General features: G+C 43.9%; 1 protein-coding gene across 3 annotated transcripts in view; it reads left to right on the top strand.

Moving 5' to 3' along the window:
* The window catches only part of ZSCAN16 (zinc finger and SCAN domain containing 16), a 46303-nt gene that overhangs the window by 15178 nt on the left and 11672 nt on the right, over positions 1–19453 (top strand). For 2 of the 3 annotated variants that reach the window (XM_053905360.1, XM_019437091.2), the window contains exons 1-2: positions 17516–17929; positions 19164–19302. In XM_053905360.1, the coding sequence (XP_053761335.1) occupies positions 17543–17929; positions 19164–19302 (526 nt within the window). In that variant the 5' untranslated portion in view covers positions 17516–17542. Of the gene's footprint in view, positions 1–44; positions 193–8700; positions 9638–17515; positions 17930–19163; positions 19303–19453 lie in introns of those variants that run through there. The other variant, XM_053905361.1, reaches the window with a different exon arrangement.

The raw sequence follows: 19453 nt of genomic DNA, 5'->3' as shown, positions 1-19453 counted from the left end.
ACTGTGGGCCCTTCAGATGCCCAGACGAGCCTGCTTGTTCTCAGGTTTCAACCCAGACCTGTGCACAGGAAGTGCTTTCTGAGACATCGGTGCCTCTGGATCCAGCTAAGGAAGCAACATATCTCCAGCCTCAACCCATGGAGATCCAGCTTAAGGGTGAATCTCAGGACCCTCAACACCAACAGGACTGTGGTTAGTGTTGACACTTGGGGCGTATGGCTCCCTTGGAGACCTTAGAATCATTCATCATTCAATAAATACATGTCGAATACTTATTACGTGCTGGGCACCATGCAAGGTGGTGGGTATAGTGAACAAAGCAGACGTGATTCTGGCTTTCACGGATCTTATAATAGTCTGGTGACAGAGGCATTAAATAAACACACAAATGAATGTACCATAACAGACTGCATATGGGGGAAGAAGGTAGAGAAAGCCTTTTTGAGGAAGTAATATGGGAGCTAAATCCTAAAAGTAGAAACTAGCCATAGACGGAAAAGCAAGGCAGGCCTAACAGCGTGTGCAAAACCAAGTGGGAAAGAAATGGGTTTGAAAGAAGGCCAGAGTGACTGGAACATGAAGAGACAGAAGGGCAGAGAGAAGGCCGTCAGGGGCCAGAACACAGGGCTGTGTGGGACCAGGTAAGGAGTCCATACATCTTTAACTTTACTGTGTGTAAGACCCACCTCTGGGTCCTGCGAGAATCCCAGCCCTAGGAAATGCTCAGTAAAGGTGAGCGATGAAGTCCAAGCAGAGGGATAACACAGGATCAGAGATCAGCTCCTTGGCTGAGAGGAGCAGTGCCAACAAGGTGGTCAGAACAAAGTGAGAGCCTGAGAAATTGTGCATTCCTCGCCCACTTGCTCTCTTTTTTGGTTTTTGATTAGGAACTAACAGGTGCTGCGTAAGCTGGACATTAGCCAGATTGGAGAAGGAGAAGAAGGACCACTTTGAAGACTTGCTGTAGCTTAAGTCAACATTGTGAGGGCCAAAAGTAGGGCAGTTTTGAATGGTAATGGAAGGAAGGGAGGGATGAAGAGAGGTCACTTGTCCTAAAGCCCTGGGAGGTGCTGGAAAGACAACAGACTTGCTCTCACTCCTCTCCTGGCTGGAACAAGGAATCCAGGGTTCAGAGTTGGAGCATTCATACATCTCATGGGTGGAAGTGACGCCCACTCTTCCCAAGGGAAAATGGAGTGTCATTGTTAGAAATAGTGTCTACACAACATGAGTTATGCTTTCTCTTTGTTGTCTTCTTTGTTATGCTGAGGGAAGACTTAAAGGATGCAGGGTACTTCTTACATATAGGTAGGAGTGTATGAAATTCATGTTTTCCAAATTAAGGTGTTTGACATAGGGTTTTCCTAAAGAACTGAAGCTTGCTGTGTGAAGGTCAAAACTTTATTGTATTAGCCAATTAATGGGCATCTTACCCATATGTGTAACAAATTCTTGTAAACTGAACAGAGCCTGTCCTTTTCTTGAAGATATAAGCTGATCATTGTGATTAATGATTCAGGCCTGCGGATCACTGCTGCTCTTGGAGACTTTTGGGTAGGAAGGGCCGGCAGCTTGTATCCTAAAATGACACCAGACTATCATGCCAGTAAATGGCAGATGTGCGATTTAAATATAGTCTGTCTCCAGGACCCGTGTTCTTAATTCCTGAGTACTGTTGGGGTATAAAAATGAGGAAGATGGAAAGTTATAGGAAATGAAACTGAAAAGGTAGGCAGAGACATTTTTAACCTTCACTGTGCATCTGGATGACTTTAAAAATATATGTGCCTGGGCCCCACCCTCAGAAATTGGCTTTCAGTTGGACTGCGGTGAGGCCCGAGCATGGACTTTTTTTTTTTTTTTTTCCAACCTTCCAGGGGATTTGCATGTGTAGCCAGCTAAAGTCAAGAACCCAGTGGATCACGAAGGGCTTATATACTCAACAGATGAGTTTAGGTTTTATTCTGTGGGGAAATTAAAGTTCGATATTCAGAACTTTTAAGTCCTTGGGCAGTTTCAAAATTTGGTAATTTAAACTCTAAGTGTGGTATGTACAATCTACAAATGGCATGTGAAGTCAGAATAATTTTTAAAACAATACAAAACTGCACACTTCAGTACAGCCACTGTAGATGTTGGGATAGTGTGGGCCATCTGATCACACAGCTCCTGGAAAGTAAATGGCTGTAGTCACCTGAATTCTAAGTTCTGCTAAGGAGCACAGTTTCTTGAATAAACCATGTCTTCAAGTCTCTGTAAAGAAGTCTGATAGCAACAAAGTCAGTATCGGTGTACATCCCTTAGACCACTTTGGAAAACCTCCCATGGGATTAATTATACATTGAGAGCACGTGACTTGTTTTTAGTGTTTGCTTATTGATTTTGAGAGAAAGAGAAGGCGTGGGGGAGGGGCAGAGAGTGAGAGCATCTCCAGCAGGCTCCACACTGTCAGTGCCGACCCTGACACAGGGCTTGAACTCATGAACCGTGAGATCATGACCTGAGCCGAAATGAAGTCGGACATTTAACCGACTGAGCCACCCAGGCACCCCAAAACCAGTGTCGTTTTAAAATGTGAAATCAGGGGCACCTGGGTGGCTCAGTCGGTTAAACGGCCAAATCTTGATTTCGACTCGGGTCATCATCTCACGGTTGCTGAGTTCCAGCCCCACATCAGGCCTGCTTGGGAATCTGCCTCCCTCTCTCTCTGCCCCTCCCGCCACTCACCCTCTATCTCCAAAATAAACAAAAGTCAACTTTAAAAATAAAATGCGAAATCAATTTTTTTCATAGGAAGTTTACGAGATTTCCTGACATATCAGTTATCGAGGCAACATTCTCTCACATCCCTTTCCTGTGGGTTCGGTCTTCCTGAAGTTCATTCTTTAATAACTACTTCAGGCGCTTTGTGTGTAGACTTCGTCTTTGCTTATCTGAAAACACCCTAATTTTGCCCTCCCTTTCTAATCCCAGTTCAGCTAGAGTAAAATTCGGAATGACAGGTTTTTTCCTCAGGTTTTGAAGGTTCTGCTGGTCCTGCCGCCTCTAGTAGCTACTCTTGTAACTGCTGTAATTCGCTAGCAAAAGGCTCCTGTCAGTCTCAATGCTTTTGTGACATTTTTAGGAATTCCATCTTTTCTTATTAGTAGTGTTTACATTTACTCTTAACCTTTATAAGATGAAGTGTCACTAAAAAGCGTGTCCTGTTAGGGTTTTATTTTTACTCATCTTCCTTCGCCCATAAATGCCCTGTTGCTCTAAGGACCCTTGTTTTTCTTCAGTTCTGGAAAATTCTCAGCTATCAGTTCTTTAAATAATGTGGGTTTTTGTTTTTGTTTTATTCCTTACGTATTTTCTTCTGGAACTCCCAGAACACACTGGTTAGGACCTATTTATCATCTGTTCATTTTGCTTAACTGCTTTTTCACATCTATTATGTCTTTGTCTCTGTGGTACATCCCAGGGGAGTCCTGTTATGTTCCAGTTTATTCTCTCGGACTCTGGTTTATCCACTTTTAAAATCTCTATCCAGTTTTTATGCTGTCTACTCTTGTTCCATTTTTGCTGATTTTATTTCCTAACTCTGTGTTTATGTGATGTGCATACTATGACATCAGTTGTCTGTTTTAGGGATCTTTAATCTTTTCAGGATTTTTGATGAGAATAATTTCATCTGGGTTGAATTCATGTTCCAAGTGATGACTTTGTTAATCCTCTTTCCTAGCATTCCATTCACGTTTTGAAATTTTCATGTCTGGGTCCGTTTTGAGTTCCTTCCGATCTGCTTCACGCTCTCCCCTTCCTTAGCAATTCTCTCATTACCTGTGCCCCACTCCCACCCCAGAACCGGGGCTCCAGTGTCATGCGGGGAAACACAGACCATCAGTGTCATCACAGGTGTCCCCACAGGGTTGTTGGCCGCCGTGCTGTCCACGTGCTTGTGTGTGTGTCTGTGTCCCACCCAGACTCTGGCACGAGCTGTGAGCTAGAACCTGGCCCATGGCTTCCACTGTAGCTCCCATTCTGTGGTGTTGTTCCCTTTCTGGTCCACAGAGATGTTTGTCTTGTCTTTTTAGCACAGACTTGTTTTAGAATAATTTTTATTTATTTATTTATTTATTTTTTAACGTTTATTTATTTTTGAGATACAGAGAGACACAGCATGAACGGGGGAGGGGCAGAGAGAGAGGGAGACACAGAATCGGAAGCAGGCTCCAGGCTCTGAGCCATTAGCCCAGAGCCCGACGCGGGGCTCGAACTCGCAGACCGCAAGATCGTGACCTGAGCTGAAGTCGGACGCTTAAGCGACTGAGCCACCCAGCTGCCCCTAGAGTAATTTTTATTTTTATCACTCCATGTATGTGAAGATGAAGTGTGAAGTCGCTGTGTTGTCCTGACTAAAAAGCACACCATTTTCCCCAACCTTTTTTAGTGGGTTAGAAATTATGTTTCTGTACTATGCTTTTTCTTTTCCTTCTTTTTTTGTTTTGGCGTTGATTCATTTTTGAGAGACAGAAAGAGAACGTAAGCAGGGGTGGGGCAGAGAGAGAGGGAGACACAGAATCCAAAGCAGGTTCCAGGCTCTGAGCTGTCAGCACAGAGCCCGACGCAGGACTCAAACTCATGAACTGTGAGATCGTGACCTGAGCTGAAATTAGATGCTTAACTGACTGAGCCACTCAGGTGCCCCACCTATGCTATGCTTTTTGATAATAATCCATAAGTTTTCTTCTCATGCTGATATGAATTTTAGTTCTATTATATGTGCAGTGATGTTTTGGATCTCATCTAGAGTACATTTTATATTTGCTTATGGCTTTAAAAGACCATGTTCTTGCATAAATGTGTACTTTGTGTAATTTTCCTTTGAATTCTGCACACAGATGTATCTAAGGTAGATGTAACATAAGGTTTTAAAGTGCCCCAAAACTTTACGATAACCACATATAACCAGTGACATGAGATTTTTGTTTTGTCACCCGTGTGGCAGGGTGGTCTGGTGAGTAATGATCGCAGGCCCTGGTCCTAAAAGGAGGCCCGGGAAAAGGCTCCTATCACTCTGGGCAGCTTGCTTCTCTGCTCCACCTCATCTCTGGGTTTTTGCCCTTCATATGTGGATGCCCTGACCCCCATGACGGCTGTCACCCTCCTCAGCAGGGGGCCAGTGAGAGATCTCACATCTACTGTTAGACCTTGGCTCCTTCCCACCCTGCTCCCAGAGTCTCCTTAGTTGACCCATTTGGGCACATTTGGCCAGTGCCTCTGCCTAGGGTTAGGTCTGCCCTTCACTCTGGGTCCTAAAATGGGGTTACTTTCACAGAGAATCTGCCTTGAGTGGGACAGTCTCACTGTTTTCCAGAAACTGTCAACCACTGAGGAAGTGGCCACATCTCCCACCCTGGAGGAGTGTGGTCATTGGGATGCTGCTCGAGTCACGTCTGTAGGAGACACAGGCAGGGCAGTTATGGGAGCATGCCTTCCCTGGGTCAGGTCGGTGGGAGAGTCTAGGTCTGTTAAAAGACGCTTCTCTGTGTTGGTGACTATTTACCTGGGGCGTCTCAAATGACCCACAGAGCGGAGCTTCAGGATTGACAGACTCCCAGGTTTTGGGATTTTCTTTTTGTTTTGTTTTTTTTAATTTAACTTCATTCTTTATTTTTTTTTAATTTACATCCAAATTAGTTAGTATATAGTGAAGCAATGATTTCAGTAGGTTCCTTAATGCCCCTTACCCATTTAGCCCATCCCCCCTCCCACAACCCCTCCGGTAACCCTCAGTTTGTTCTCCATATTTATGAGTCTCTTCTGTTTTGTCCCCTCCGGTAACCCTCAGTTTGTTCTCCACATTTAAGAGTCTCTTCTGTTTTGTCCCCCTCCCTGTTTTTATATTATTTTTGTTTCCCTTCTTATATGTTCACCTGTTTTCTCTCTTAAAGTCCTCATATGAGTGAAGTCATATGATTTTTGTCTTTCTCTGACTAATTTCACTTAGCATAATACCCTCCAGTTCCATCCACGTAGTCGCAAATGGCAAGATTTCATTCTTTTTGATTGCCGAGTAATACTCCATTGTATATACATACCACATTTTCTTTATCCATTCATCCATCGAAGGACATTTGGGCTCTTTCCATACTTTGGCTATTGTTGATAGTGCTGCTGTAAACATTGGAATGCATGTGTCCCTTCGAAACAGCCCACCTGTATCCCTTGGATAAATACCTAGTAGTGCAATTGCTGGGTCTTAGGATAGTTCTATTTTTAATATTTTGAGAAACCTCTATACTGTTTTCCAGAGTGGCTGCACCAGATTGCAATCCGATCAACAGTGCAAAAGATATTCTTTCTCCACATCCTTGCCAACATCTGTTGTTGCCTGATTTGTTAATGTTAGCCGTTCTGACAGGTGTAAGGTGGTATCTCATTGTGGTTTTGATTTGTATTTCTCTGATGATGAATGATGTTGAGCATTTTTTCATGTGTCGGTTGGCCATCTGGATGTCTTCTTTGGAAAAGCGGCTATTCATGTCTTTTGCCCTTTTCTTCACTGGATTATTTGTTTTTTGGGTGTTGAGTTTGATGAGTTCTTTATAGATTTTGTATACTAACTCTTTATCTGGTATGTCATTTGCAAATATCTTCTCCCATTCTGTCGGTTGCCTTTTAGTTTTGCTGATTGTTTCCTTCGCTGTGCAGCTTTTTATTTTGATGAGGTCCCAGTAGTTCCTTTTTGCTTTTGTTTCCCTTGCCTCCGGAGACATGTTGAGTAAGAATTTGCTGTGGCCAAGATCCAAGAGGTTTTTGCCTGCTTTCTCCTCGAGGATTTTGATGGCTTCCTGTCTTACGTTTAGGTCTTTCATCCATTTTGAGTTTATTTTTGTGTATGGTGTAAGGAAGTGATCCAGGTTCATCCTTCTGCATGTCACCGTCCAGTTTTCCCAGCACCACTTGCTGAAGAGACTGTCTTTATTCCATTGGATAGTCTTTCCTGCTTTGTCAAAGATTAGTTGCCCATACGTTTGTGGGTCCATTTCTGGGTTCTCTGTTCTATTCCACTGATCTGAGTGTCTGTTCTTGTGCCAGTACCATACTGTCTTGATGATTACAGCTTTGTAGTAGACCTTGAAGTCTGGGATTATGATGCTTCCTGCTTTGGTTTTATTTTTCAAGATCGCTTTGGCTATTCGGGGTCTTTTCTGGTTCCATACAAATTTTAGGATTATTTGTTCTAGCTCTGTGAAGAATGCTGGTGTTACTTTGATAGGGATCGCGTTGAATATGTAGATTGCTTTGGGTAGTGTCGACATTTTAACAATATTTGTTCTTCCTATCCAGGAGCATGGAATCTTTTTCCATTTCCTTGTGTCTTCTTCAATTTCTTTCATCAGCTTTCTATAGTTTTCAGTGTATAGGTTTTTCACCTCTTTGGTTAGATTTATTCTTAGGTATTTTATGGTTTTTGGTGCAACTGTAAATGGGATCGATTCCTTGATTTCTCTTTCTGTCACTTCATTGTTGATGTATAGGAATGCAACCGATTTCTGTGCATTGATTTTATATTCTGCAACTTTGCTGAATTCATGAATCAGTTCTTGCAGTTTTTTGGTGGAATCTTTTGGGTTTTCCATATAGAGTATCATGTCATCTGCGAAGAGTGAAAGTTTGACCTCCTCTTGGCCGATTTGGATGCGCTTTATTTCTTTGTGTTGTCTGATTGCAGAGGCGAAGACTCCCAAAACTATGTTGAATAACAGTGGCGAGAGTGGACATCCCTGTCTTGTTCCTGACCTTAGGGGAGAGCTCTCAGTTTTTCCCCATTTGGATGATATTAACGTTGGGTCCTTCATATATGGCTTTTATGATATCGAGGTATGATCCTTCTATCCCTACTTTCTTGAGGGTTTTTATCCAGAAAGGATGCTGTATTTTGTCAAATGCTTTCTCTGCATGTATTGAGAGGATCATATGGTTCTTGTCATTTCTTTTATTGATGTGACGAGTCACGTTAATTGTTTTGAGGATATTGAACCAGCCCTGCATCCCAGGTATAAATCCCGCTTGGTCATGGTGAATACTTTTTTTAATGTATTGTTGGATCCAGTTGGCTAATATCTTTTGAGGATTTTTACATCCATGTTCATCAGGGCAGACTCCCAGGTTTTTCTTTGCAAGAAGAGTAGTCATGTCTTTGGGGCCACATCAGTTTCTGTCTGTCCCCACATGATAATATCCTATTGTGCCCCATATGTCCAGACATGCTTGTTCTGCGTATTTGGAAATAGGATACTTTTCTGTGCTCTGACCCCTCATTTTTCAGTACTCCAGGGGCCTTCATGGCCCCCTGCATGGAGCTGCTTCTCAGCTCCACATCAGCACCGGCCCCCTGGCAGCTTCCCTCCTCTCACAGCCCTGTGCCTTCATCCATCTCGACCCCACTTTGGCCTTCCCTCGGAACCCACTGTCCTCTCAGATCCTCTCCTGTTATTGACTTACGCCCCACTGACCATCTCCGTCTGCACAAGCCATGCCTGGCCAGTGCAGCCACTGCTGGTCCCTCTTCCTTTGCCTTCCCCCACTGTCTTCCTCACATGGTGTGGAACAATTGTGTTGGTATAGTTAAGCTGTGTACTTGTAGTAGATGTGTTTAATTTTACTTCCTGTATGTTTCAGTGATGTTTGAAATCTCTCCTTTTGTTTCAGATGACGTAATCAGAATTGAGAAAGGAGAATCGATTCAAAAGCGGGAGCTTACCATAGATACAGAGTCTCCAAAAAAGTCACCTGGCCAAATCAACGGAAAAGTCCCTCATTGTGAAGAAACCCAAGAACATGAAGGACAGACAAAGAGATATCAGAGAAATTCTTCAACCGAGAGAAGATATAAGTGTGACGAGTGTGGGAGAAGATTCACTCAAAACTCAAGCCTCATTAGACATAAGAGAATCCACACTGGAGACAGACCCTATTCGTGTAACGTGTGCGGCAAAACCTTCATCCAGAGTTCCCAACTTATTGACCATCAGAGAATACATAACCGATTAAAACCATATCAGTGTGATGAGTGTGGAAAAGCCTTTTATTACAGTTCACACCTTGTTCAGCATCAAAGGACCCACACTGGAGAAAAACCTTTCCAGTGCGGTGAGTGTGGGAAAGCCTTTCACTACAGCTCCGGCCTCGTTCGGCACCAGAGGACCCACACGGGAGAGAAGCCCTACCAGTGTCACGTCTGTGGAAAGGCTTTCTGTCTCAGCTCGCACCTGATTCAGCACCAGCGCGTGCACACTGGGGAGAAGCCGTACCAGTGCAGCGAGTGTGGGAAAAGCTTCAGCCAGAGCTCAGGCCTCTTCCATCACCACAGGATCCACAGTGGGGAGAAGCCGTATGAATGTGATGAGTGTGGAAAGGCCTTCAGTCACAGCTCAGCCCTGGTTGGGCACCAGCGAATCCACAGTGGAGAGAGGCCCTATGAGTGTGACGTGTGCGGGAAGGCGTTCAGTTATAGCTCCCATCTTCTGGGACATCGAAGGATCCACACTGGGGAGAAGCCCTATGAGTGTGACGTGTGCGGGAAAGCTTTCCGGCGGAGCTCGCACCTCCTGGTACATCAGCGAATCCACATCGTAGAGAAGCCCTGGTGATGTCAGCAATGGTGCAGAATTATCCATCCGCACTTTCCTGCAGAACGCCAGATAGGGACGTCTCCGTGATGGAGAAGTAGGGAATTCGGTGATCACCATTGCGGTTTCCGCTGTCATTTGAAAATCCTTCTGGAGGCTGAAAGAGGCAATCACCTGACAGCTTGCCAAACAAGCATGTCGTCTGATGACCTGGGACCTTGGAGGGGCTCGTTCCACATCCTCAGACTTTCCTCCTCCAAGCAGGGGCCAGGAGATCTCTATAATCCGTTAGATATGTCCCCAGGGTGCTAGAGATGCTGCTATTCCCTCCCCTGCCTCCTTTCCTCCCTATTTTCTTTGGAGTTGGAGTGATGATCGTGTCTGAAGTGTGAGTTTAGAGTTACTTGATTTACATTTTTAAGAATCCTGAATTTTTGGTTAGCTTGATAAAAGACCTCAGCCTATCGGTTGTCTACACTAAAAACATAAATACAAAAACCACTTTGTAATTTGGGATAAACGTTTGGGTGGGTAGGAAGGTTCCATGGGATGGAGCAGGAGGGTTGATCACACACATCCGGTGACCTTTCATATCTTCCACCAGAGATGTCAAACAGGCCAGGGCGCTGTATTTGGCCCGTATGTGCGTTTTTCCCACATAGTATGTTTTGTGATAACATGAAATTATTTCAACTTTTAAAAATCTGGAGATTTCACATCGAATGATTCTCTCACAAAAACGCATGATGTGGCAATAGTAGATGCCACCTTCCCACGAGGCAGGAGTTGACTGGAGCAGATTATCACCCACTGCGGATGGACACAGTCCACTACCACACAGCGACCTGGGCTCCCTGACCACCCGCTGCTCCCCCTACCTGTGTGAGCCCTGCCCTGCTCTCCGGGCTTCTCAGGACCACCTTGCCACCAAAACACTGCACTTTAGCTTTAGGCGCTGGCCCCCAAGAAGATTTTCTCTGAAGAAAAGGCTTTCTGCTAACAAAAGCTTGAAGATTTACTGTAAAAGATTTAAGGAGCACCTGGGTGGCTTAGTCAGTCGGACATCTGACTCCTGATCTCCGCTCAGGTCTTGATCTCAGGGTAGTGAGTTCAAGCCCCTTCTTGGGCACTGCGCTGGGCATGAAGCCTACTTAAATAAACAAATTTAAAAATGTATACTTGAGCACCTGAAGGTAGAGGAAAGCCACGGTAAAATTTTCCTTAGATAGAACGTACAGGTACTTATTGAGAGTCAACTGTGATGGCTTCTAGCCAGACCTGTGGAGACTAGTTCTTCCTGTGAGATGAAAACCGCATGCTGATGGGAGTCAACACTAATGTTGGAGTGAACAGGTTCAGGGCCCAAAGCAGAGGTGCAGCTGAGGGAGAGAAGCTCAAGATCTGAATCCACAGGGGCGGCAAGGCCGTGGAATGAGGCCCAAATGGGAGAGTGGGGAGAGGATGAGGCCCAAATGGGAGAGTGGGAAGAAAAAGCTACGAATAAGGGAGGGTCAGGGATGAACAGGGAAGGAGAAAGGTCAGAGACACAAGAAAAACCAACCGCAGACAGGAAGTGGAAGCAAAGGCAGTGAAAACGTGGAAGACCTGGAGGCTGAAGCCCTCAGTATTAATCCACCCTTCATTTCTATGCCTTGGAGGTCAAATCCCTGGTAATGAAAGACCCGTACCCAATCCCAGCTCACTGCGGTTTGTACCGCGCCCCGGGCCCTGTGTGGGCCTCTGGGTGATGGGACACAGGACACCGGTGTCCTATGGAAAAGCCATGTTCTACGGCTTCTTAGCAAAGCCAGCCAAGCAGAAGGACTCTCCCCAGGAGAAGGAAGACATTCTTGGCCTCTCTGGGAAGCGGGTGATTTGCCCATTCCTCCTAAAAAGGAAAAAGTGCGTTGTGAGATAGCAGTACCCATCTTATACTAAATAAATGATGTGGCAAAATGAAAAGTCCTTTGCAGACTGTGACAATCATGGCTGTTATTTGTTGGAACAGCAGTTGTGTCCAGCATCTTGTATCTCATGTCAGCATCCCAACTCTTCTGTAAGGTACGATTTAGTATCTTAAACAGTATGTAGATGTGATTTATTCTTACGAAGGGCTTATAATAAAATGAAAAGTTTTTATTATGTTTAAACGTTAAACAGCCTATACAAGTATTTTTAAAATATGATAATATGTAAAACAGTCTTAAAATATTAAAAATTGGAAATAACAAAATATCAACAGTGTATTTAGGTCATGAAAAGGGAGTGATTCTCACCTTTCTACTCTATATTCCAGATGAAAACATTAGAATTCATCATACACATGCGGTAAATACTTTTTAAAAATTAAAATATTACAGAATTGAGCCTTTCTGGAGATGATTCTTTGGTAGCTTTTTCAATTATTTCCTTTAGGATTGGTTTATTAGGTTTTTCTACTTTTTTTTTTTTTTTTTAAGTAATCCCTACACCCACCGTGGGGCTCAAAACTGCATCGCTGAGATCAAGAGTCGTATGCTCCACTGACTGAGCCAACAAGGTGCTCCTAGATTTTTCCACTACTTTTTTTTTTTTAAGTTTATTTATTTTGAGAGAGAGAGAGAGAGAGCCGTGCACATGAGTGGGAGAGGGGCAGAGAGAGAGAGAGAGACTGAGAATGCCAAGCAGGCTCCACACTGTCAGCACAGAGCCTGCTTCAGGGCTTGAACTCAAAAACTGTGAGATCATGACCTGAGTCGAAATCAAGAGCCTGATTCAGGGCTTGAACTCAAGAACTGTGAGATCATGACCTGAGTCGAAATCAAGAGTCGGATGCTTCACTAGCAGCTACCCAGGCACCCTGATTTTTCTTCTTGAATAAATTTTGGAACTAAAGGTTCTTTCCCAGAAAATCCCCATCATTAAGATTTTTAAAATTTTGATAGCATACTTTCTTCTTCATCTGCTATTTGTCATTTACAATTTTTAAATTTTTTCTGTCAATTGGATTTACTATAGGTTTTTTGTTTTTAATGGGCTTGCTTACAAATAGTCCATTTTTGGATCTGTTAATGTCATTTTTTCTATTTTCTAATTCTTCTTATTTTTCTAAACTTTTACTTGGGGGTTTCTTTTTCTAATTCCTTGAATGCTCAGTGATGTGAGGAACAAAGGCAAAAAGGAAATGTAGATAAAATTAAATTTCCTTATAGCCTGCAGCCATTGACAAACACTTGAGGCAGGCAGGGTGTAACATTTCTCCAGGAACTCCCTACTGTTTCAATGTTAATGCCTCACTAGAGGGAAAAACCTTAACTTGACCTGCTGGATCCTTTGAGTCTCCTTTAACATATGAAAATCCCTTTGGAAACTTCCTTTGTCTTTACCTCCCCAACTCCCAAGTAGATAATCAATCTGTCTTCACAATCCCCGGGTGGCTCTTCCTGCCCACAGGTCCAGTCCCCGTGCTATAATAAAACCACCTGTTTGTGCAGAAGATGTCTCAAGAATTCTTTCTTTACCACATCATTTTGTTCATTTATTTTCTCCCTTTTTAAATAATGAAAGCAAGTGAAAATATACACCCATAAAATACTGTTATTTTGAAATAGTGTACTTGTGGGGCACCTGGGTGGCTCAGTTGTTAAGCATCCAGCTTTGGCTCAGGTCATGATCTCACCGTTCGTGGGTTCGAGCCCTGCATTGGGCTCTCTCCCGTCAGCTCAGAGCCAGCTTCGGATCCTCTGTCTCTCTGCCCCTCCCTGCTCGCTTTCTCTGTTTCTCTCAAAAATAAATAAAAACATTTAATTAAATAAATAAAATATTTTTAAAAAAGAAACTGTCTACTAGTGTTTTTGTGAGGTGTTTTTTTTCGGGGATGGGGGAGGTGCTGTGGTAAATTTGGAAGATAGAAGTTTAAAAAAAAAAGTTCAGGACCTGAAGCAGGGTTTGTGTTTGGAACCCAGTGAGAGAATTTGATACATTAGATAAGGAGGGAGAAATGCACTGAAGGGGGCAGCAGGGGATAGTGGAGCTTCCTCTGTAGTTCGAATTTGCCCATTTCTGCATCTCCTAAATGTCCCACCCTAGTGTATTTCATCACTTGTATCTGCCTTCAAAGCAAAGGGAAATTGGCTCTGTTCTTCATCTTAAAGGAATTACACCCTTTTACCAGATGACCTGCCAGCCAAAGCATTTCATAGAGAAAAGGGGTATCGGTGACATTCCCCAAACAGGAAAGTTGTAGGTTGTGAAGAACGAATGATGTTTTAAAATAATTCTTTCCTGGTTACAGCCAGCAGTAGTAAGTTTGTGTAGAAAGTTACAGTTTACAGGGATGCCTGCCTGGCTTTGTTGGTGGAGCTACAACTCTTGATCTCAGGGTCATGAGTTCAAGCCCCATGTTGGGTGTAGAGATTACTTAAAAATAAAATCTTTTGTTAAAATGTTACATTTTGGGGCACCTGGGTGGCTCAGTTAAGCCTCTGACTTCAGCTCAGGTCATGATCTTCCAGTTCATGAATTCGAGCCCTGTGCTGACAGCTCGGAGCCTGGAGCCTGCTTCGGATTCTGTGTCTCCCTCTCTCTCTGCCCCTCCCTTGCTCACGCTGTCTCTCTCATTCTCTCAAAAATAAATAAACATTAAAAAAATGTTTAATAAAATATAATTTAAAAAAATTTTTAATAAAAAATTACGTTTTACAGAAATATATAATGTATAAAATCAGGTTCCCTGTTGTAATGCCTGAAGTTCCAAAACCTCCCACAAAAGACCACCAGAGTCGTAAGTCAAAGCCAAGCGGCAAGGGTCATTTATTGCAGGTTCGAACCTGGTCCTCTGCGCACTCGTCGCCGGTGACACAAGAGGCCACGATTAGGGTTGGTATAGCGTTTTTATAGATAGAGACAAATAGCACAGGGGAGGTTTTTACTTGTGGCGGGAGGAAGAAAGGGGGAAGGGGGTAGGTGAGGAATGTGCTAAGCAAGCAGGTTTACAGAAGCGAGAAATGCCGGTTAGTTTGTATACAATCACTTATTTCATTACATATCAGACTACATTTAGGAAGTTTTACAGCCCATTCTACTACACAGCGGGTTACAGGAAAGGTCTCACAATGCTTGTAAAACAGACTTCTCAGCAATTGTATTTCTTATCAAAGATCCATAATAAGCAGAAAAGAGAACCTAGCTTTAAACTAAGGCAGGGCTGTCATTTGAATTCAAAGCTGTTCCTTTCACTGTAAGTTTACCTGAAGTGATAATCACTGAGAACACAATTATTCTGTAAAAATAGTATTATATACTGTTTTGTAACTTACTTTTTTTACTCCATATGCCTTTGGTATCTTTGAGTTTTTAGCCTTTAAAAAGATTGGGCATATAAAAATTTAAATTCCCAAATGTGGACATTTGGGTTTCCCACTTCAAATAAACAATGTTTCTTAGTGTATATTTGAACATTTGTGTAAATATTTCTACATGAATAATTCCAAGAAACTCAGTTGCTGCATCAGGAGGTATGGACGTAGTAATTTTAAAAAGTCTTGCTTTCCAAAAATATACAAAGTAAGAATGCCTATATTTTCACATACTTTCCAATACTGAATATGACTAATCTTTCTGTCTTTAGTAATTTGAACAATTTAAGAAAAGTTTGTTATTGTTTTAATTTAAATTCTTTGTGAACTTGAGCTCCTTTTCATATTATTATCTATTAATATTTGTGTTCTATAAATGTCTACTTAAGTTTGCCAATTTTTCTATTGGCTTGTTGATATTTTTTTCTGTGTGTGTGTGTGTGTGTGTGTGTGTGTGTGTGTGTGTGTGTGTAAGAGGTCTGTGTGTTTTAGGAAAATCAGTCCTGTGTCTTTTAGATGGCTGGCATATGTTACTCTGGCTTAGTTTTTATTTTCTTCATTTGAAATTGCAAATTTTAACATCGCCAGTTACATTCGTCTTTTCCTTTATGAGTTTTCAGTTATATGTCTTTAGGGTTTTATGCCATGTTCAGAACCATCCCCACTCCAAGGTAGTAATAGCTTTTGAACCGATCTCCCTGCTTCTGCCCTCGTCCAATCCCCTTCACTTACAAGTTTATTTTTTAACACGGTAGTCTTTTCAGTAACTGCATCTGAACATGTTACTCCTCTTCTCAGAAATTCTGAATGGCTTCCCAAGAATAAAAAGCAAGATCCTTGAACTCACCCAAGACCCTCATTTCTCTCCCTCCCTCTACTCCCAACACCCTTTTCTTCCCTTAGTTTTGGACACATAAGCCTCCTCCCTGTGCCTAGAATATTTCAAACACACTCCACTCCAGCCTGTGCATTTGCTATCCTCTCCCTGAAACAAATTTACCCTGATGACACACTCACCCATCTCCCTCAATCTTTGCTTAAATGCCAATGTACTAGTGAGGTCCTCCATGTGCACCCTACTTAAAATTGCATTACTTGTTTCTCCCTCCAAACTGCGTATTTCCTTTATTTTCTCCTTGGCAGTAACATCCACCATCTAATACACTATACGTTTTTCTCATTTTTTTATTGCCTGCCTCCCTACCTCATATGTACAAGCACACACACACTAAATTATAAAATCCATGAAGGCAAGGGCATTATCTTCTGTTATAGTTACAGCTTCCAGAACAGTGCCTGGCATAGTAGGTGAATAATCAGTGTTTGTGTAAGAAAGGGAAAGAGGGGGAAAAAAACAACAACGATGAATTTCTAACCCAAGAGATTAGCAAACATCGAAATATTTTACAAGATTATATGGCCAAATATAGGTAAACCAGAACATCTCTACTAGGTTTCATGACTGGTAATGTTACCAGTTACAAAAGTACGAATACCCTTCCTCTATACTCCACTAATTCTACTTCTAGTAATATATACTATGGAAATAACCTTACACATGAGACAGAAATATGTTTACAGTAACTTATTGCAGCAGCGTTTGTAAAAGAAAAGATTGGAAACCTACATGACTATCAACGGGGTAATTATTAATAAACGACGGCACATACGACCAACTGAGTACAATGCAATTGTTTAAATAGAGGAGGAAAAGAAAAGAAAAGAAAAGAAAGGAAAGGAAAAGAAAAAAGCAAGCCGGAGGCTGCAGGAAGCCCTTTACGAACAATCTCCAGTATTACTTGGTAAGAGGAGACAAGCGAGGGGAACGTGCACCTGCCGGATGCGTCTACCCACCCGTGCGCGTGTCCCGAAAAACACTGTCAAACTAAATGCTGGAGAACACTCTTCTTAAATACTGAACGATGTGAATGCATTGTTTTTTCATACCACGTATTTAATAAGTGAACCTAAAAAGCACTGGCAGGACGCGCCGCGGGCCCCGCCCAGGGCCCGCTGGTCCGCCAGGTCCTCCCCGGAAGGCTGGCAGGGAGGTGCGGCCGCCGCCACAGAGGCAAGGCTGCCTAGAGCGGCCGGAAGTGCCCGTGGCCGACGCCATTGGCCGGCCGGGTTCCAGCCTTTGTTCCGGGCCGCCGGGAGATCGCGGCGGTGGTCCCTGTGCGTGTGCGCGGGCGAGGTGAGTCCGCCCTGGCTCCTGGGTCCTGTACGGGGAAGGGGCCGGGGGCGGGCGGGTCCCCACAGCCGCGGAGCCCCGGGCGGCGTGTGTTTCGCGGCGGCCTGTGCAGCCGCCGTGCGTGCTCCCGGGTAACCTGTACGCAACCCGGTGAGCCGCGCGACCTTCGTGCAGGTGAGCACCTGTGGCTCCGGGCTGCGTAAGCAGCGTCCGCTGCCCCAGAGCCCCGGAGAGAGGACAGCCCCGCTCGGCGCGCGTCCGCGCAGCCTTCGAGGGCGCCGGCCGCCCGGGGTAGCGTGGCTTTGCGCTCGCTGCACCTTCCGTCGTTTCTCCGCCTCCAACTTTCTCTCCGAAACAAGCTTCCCAGAGACGATTATCCTCCAGCACAGCCCAGAATGGCCGCAGCCCTGGAACCCGAGGGACAAAGAGGACTTGGGGTAGCGAAGGCGGAAGACCGTTACCGGGGACGGGACCCCGGCCCACAAAACTACAGCCCCCGCAAGAGGGAAGTGTTCCGGCAGCACTTCAGGAGGCTCTGCTATCGGGATGCACCCGGGCCCAGGGAGGCTCTCACCCGGCTGTGGGAGCTGTGCCGCCGGTGGCTGAGGCCGGAGTGCCACACCAAGGAGCAGATTTTAGACCTGCTGGTGCTGGAGCAGTTCCTGAGCATTCTTCCCAGGGACCTGCAGCAGTGGGTGCAGGCGCACCATCCAAACACTGGGGAGGAGGCGGTGAGCGTGCTGGAGGACCTGGAGAGAGAGCTGGAGGAGCCTCAGAAGCAGGTGGGAAGGGGACAGTGCCCAGGCTGTGAGAGATGAGGGTGTATGGACCGAGCCAAAGCAGAAAAGGCATGGGAAAGGACACCTGAAGGTATTGCATGTTATCCTAGAGGAGAACAAGGCTTAGGGAGGGACCTGGCTGCCGATGTCGAATAACGCAAGGGTAGTTCAGTAAAGATGCCGGGGACGGATTCCGAATCAGTTTGGAAGGCAAATAGGTATCAGAGGTAAAGAAGTCTCCAAAATTCACAGCTAACTATTAAGAAATGGGCTACCTGGTAATAAATTTTTTTAAAAAATGAGAAAACCCTCTCTTTTCATAGGAAAATAGTTAAGGTGGGTTCAAGTAGATGTCAAGAATGTTACAGAACAGCACTGTCCAATAGAATTATACTGTGAGCCACATGTGTAGTTGAGGTTTTCTAGTAGCTACATTTTAAAAAATGAAACCAAGTGAAATTAAATATATTTAACCCAAAGCGGGACGCCGGGTGGCCCAGTCAGTTAAGCATCCGACTTTGGCTCAGGTCATAATAACCTGGTTGGTGATTTAGAGCATCGGAGCCTGCTTCAGATTCTGTCTCCGCCTCTCTGCCCCTCCTCGGCTCACACTCTGTCTCTTTCTCAAAAATAAATACTAAAAAACCGTGTATATATATGTATGTGTGTGTGTATATACGTGTATATATATATATGTGTGTGTGTGTGTGTGTGTATATGTATATACACATATATATATACTTTTATATATATGTAACCTTATATTTAATAATATATATACTTATCCCAAAGTAATCATGTAGATACTATAAAAAATGAGCTATTTTACATTCTTTTTTGTATTATTTTCAAAATTCATTGTGTATTTTACCCTTTGCATATCTCAGTTCCTGCTAACTACATCTCAAGTGCTCAGTAAGCACGTTGTGCTTGTGGCTATCATATTGGACAAAGGAGTTATAGAAGTGCCCCAGTTTGGTGGAAGGTGGGCTAGATAATTTTTAAGATTCTTTCCAAATCCCAAGATTGTGATCCTGCACTTCTGCGGGTCCTTGTGAGAATTTGCCTGAAGTACAGAGATTAGTCATTTGTTGCCCTTTGCAATTGAATGAGAATTTTTCCCTTTTGTGTTCCTGTCCCTGGCAAATGCTTCTTTTGATCTTTTCTCTAAAGGTCTTTTAAGTCCTTTCACAAAATCTGCCTTTTACCAGCCCAGCCAATGTTTCATTGTCTCCAGGTCCCAGCCAATTCAGAAAGACAGGACACGCTCTTGGACAAGTTGGCCCCCTTGGGAAGGCCCCATGAGTCACTGACTGTCCGGCTCCATCCCGAGAAGATCCACGAGGAGCAGGAATCTGGGGATCCCCAGAGGAACGGTAAGGAGCAAGACTTTATGTGTGTGAGGGAAGATGTGGTTCCTTGTGTTGGACAGGAACTTTCTCACTCTGATCGTCTCCTTTTCGAGTTTTCCTGTTGATCCTCCACCTCACTCTGGAAGATTTTACCTCCCTTCCTAGTGTTGCCTTA

The sequence above is a fragment of the Panthera pardus genome, unplaced genomic scaffold (assembly GCF_024362965.1).
Source record: "Panthera pardus isolate Hobbes unplaced genomic scaffold, ASM2436296v1 HiC_scaffold_17, whole genome shotgun sequence".
In the NCBI taxonomy this organism is placed as follows: Eukaryota; Metazoa; Chordata; class Mammalia; order Carnivora; family Felidae; genus Panthera; species Panthera pardus.
The sequence above is the reverse complement of the archived record's forward strand: the minus strand, read 5'-3'. Positions and strand labels throughout refer to the sequence as shown.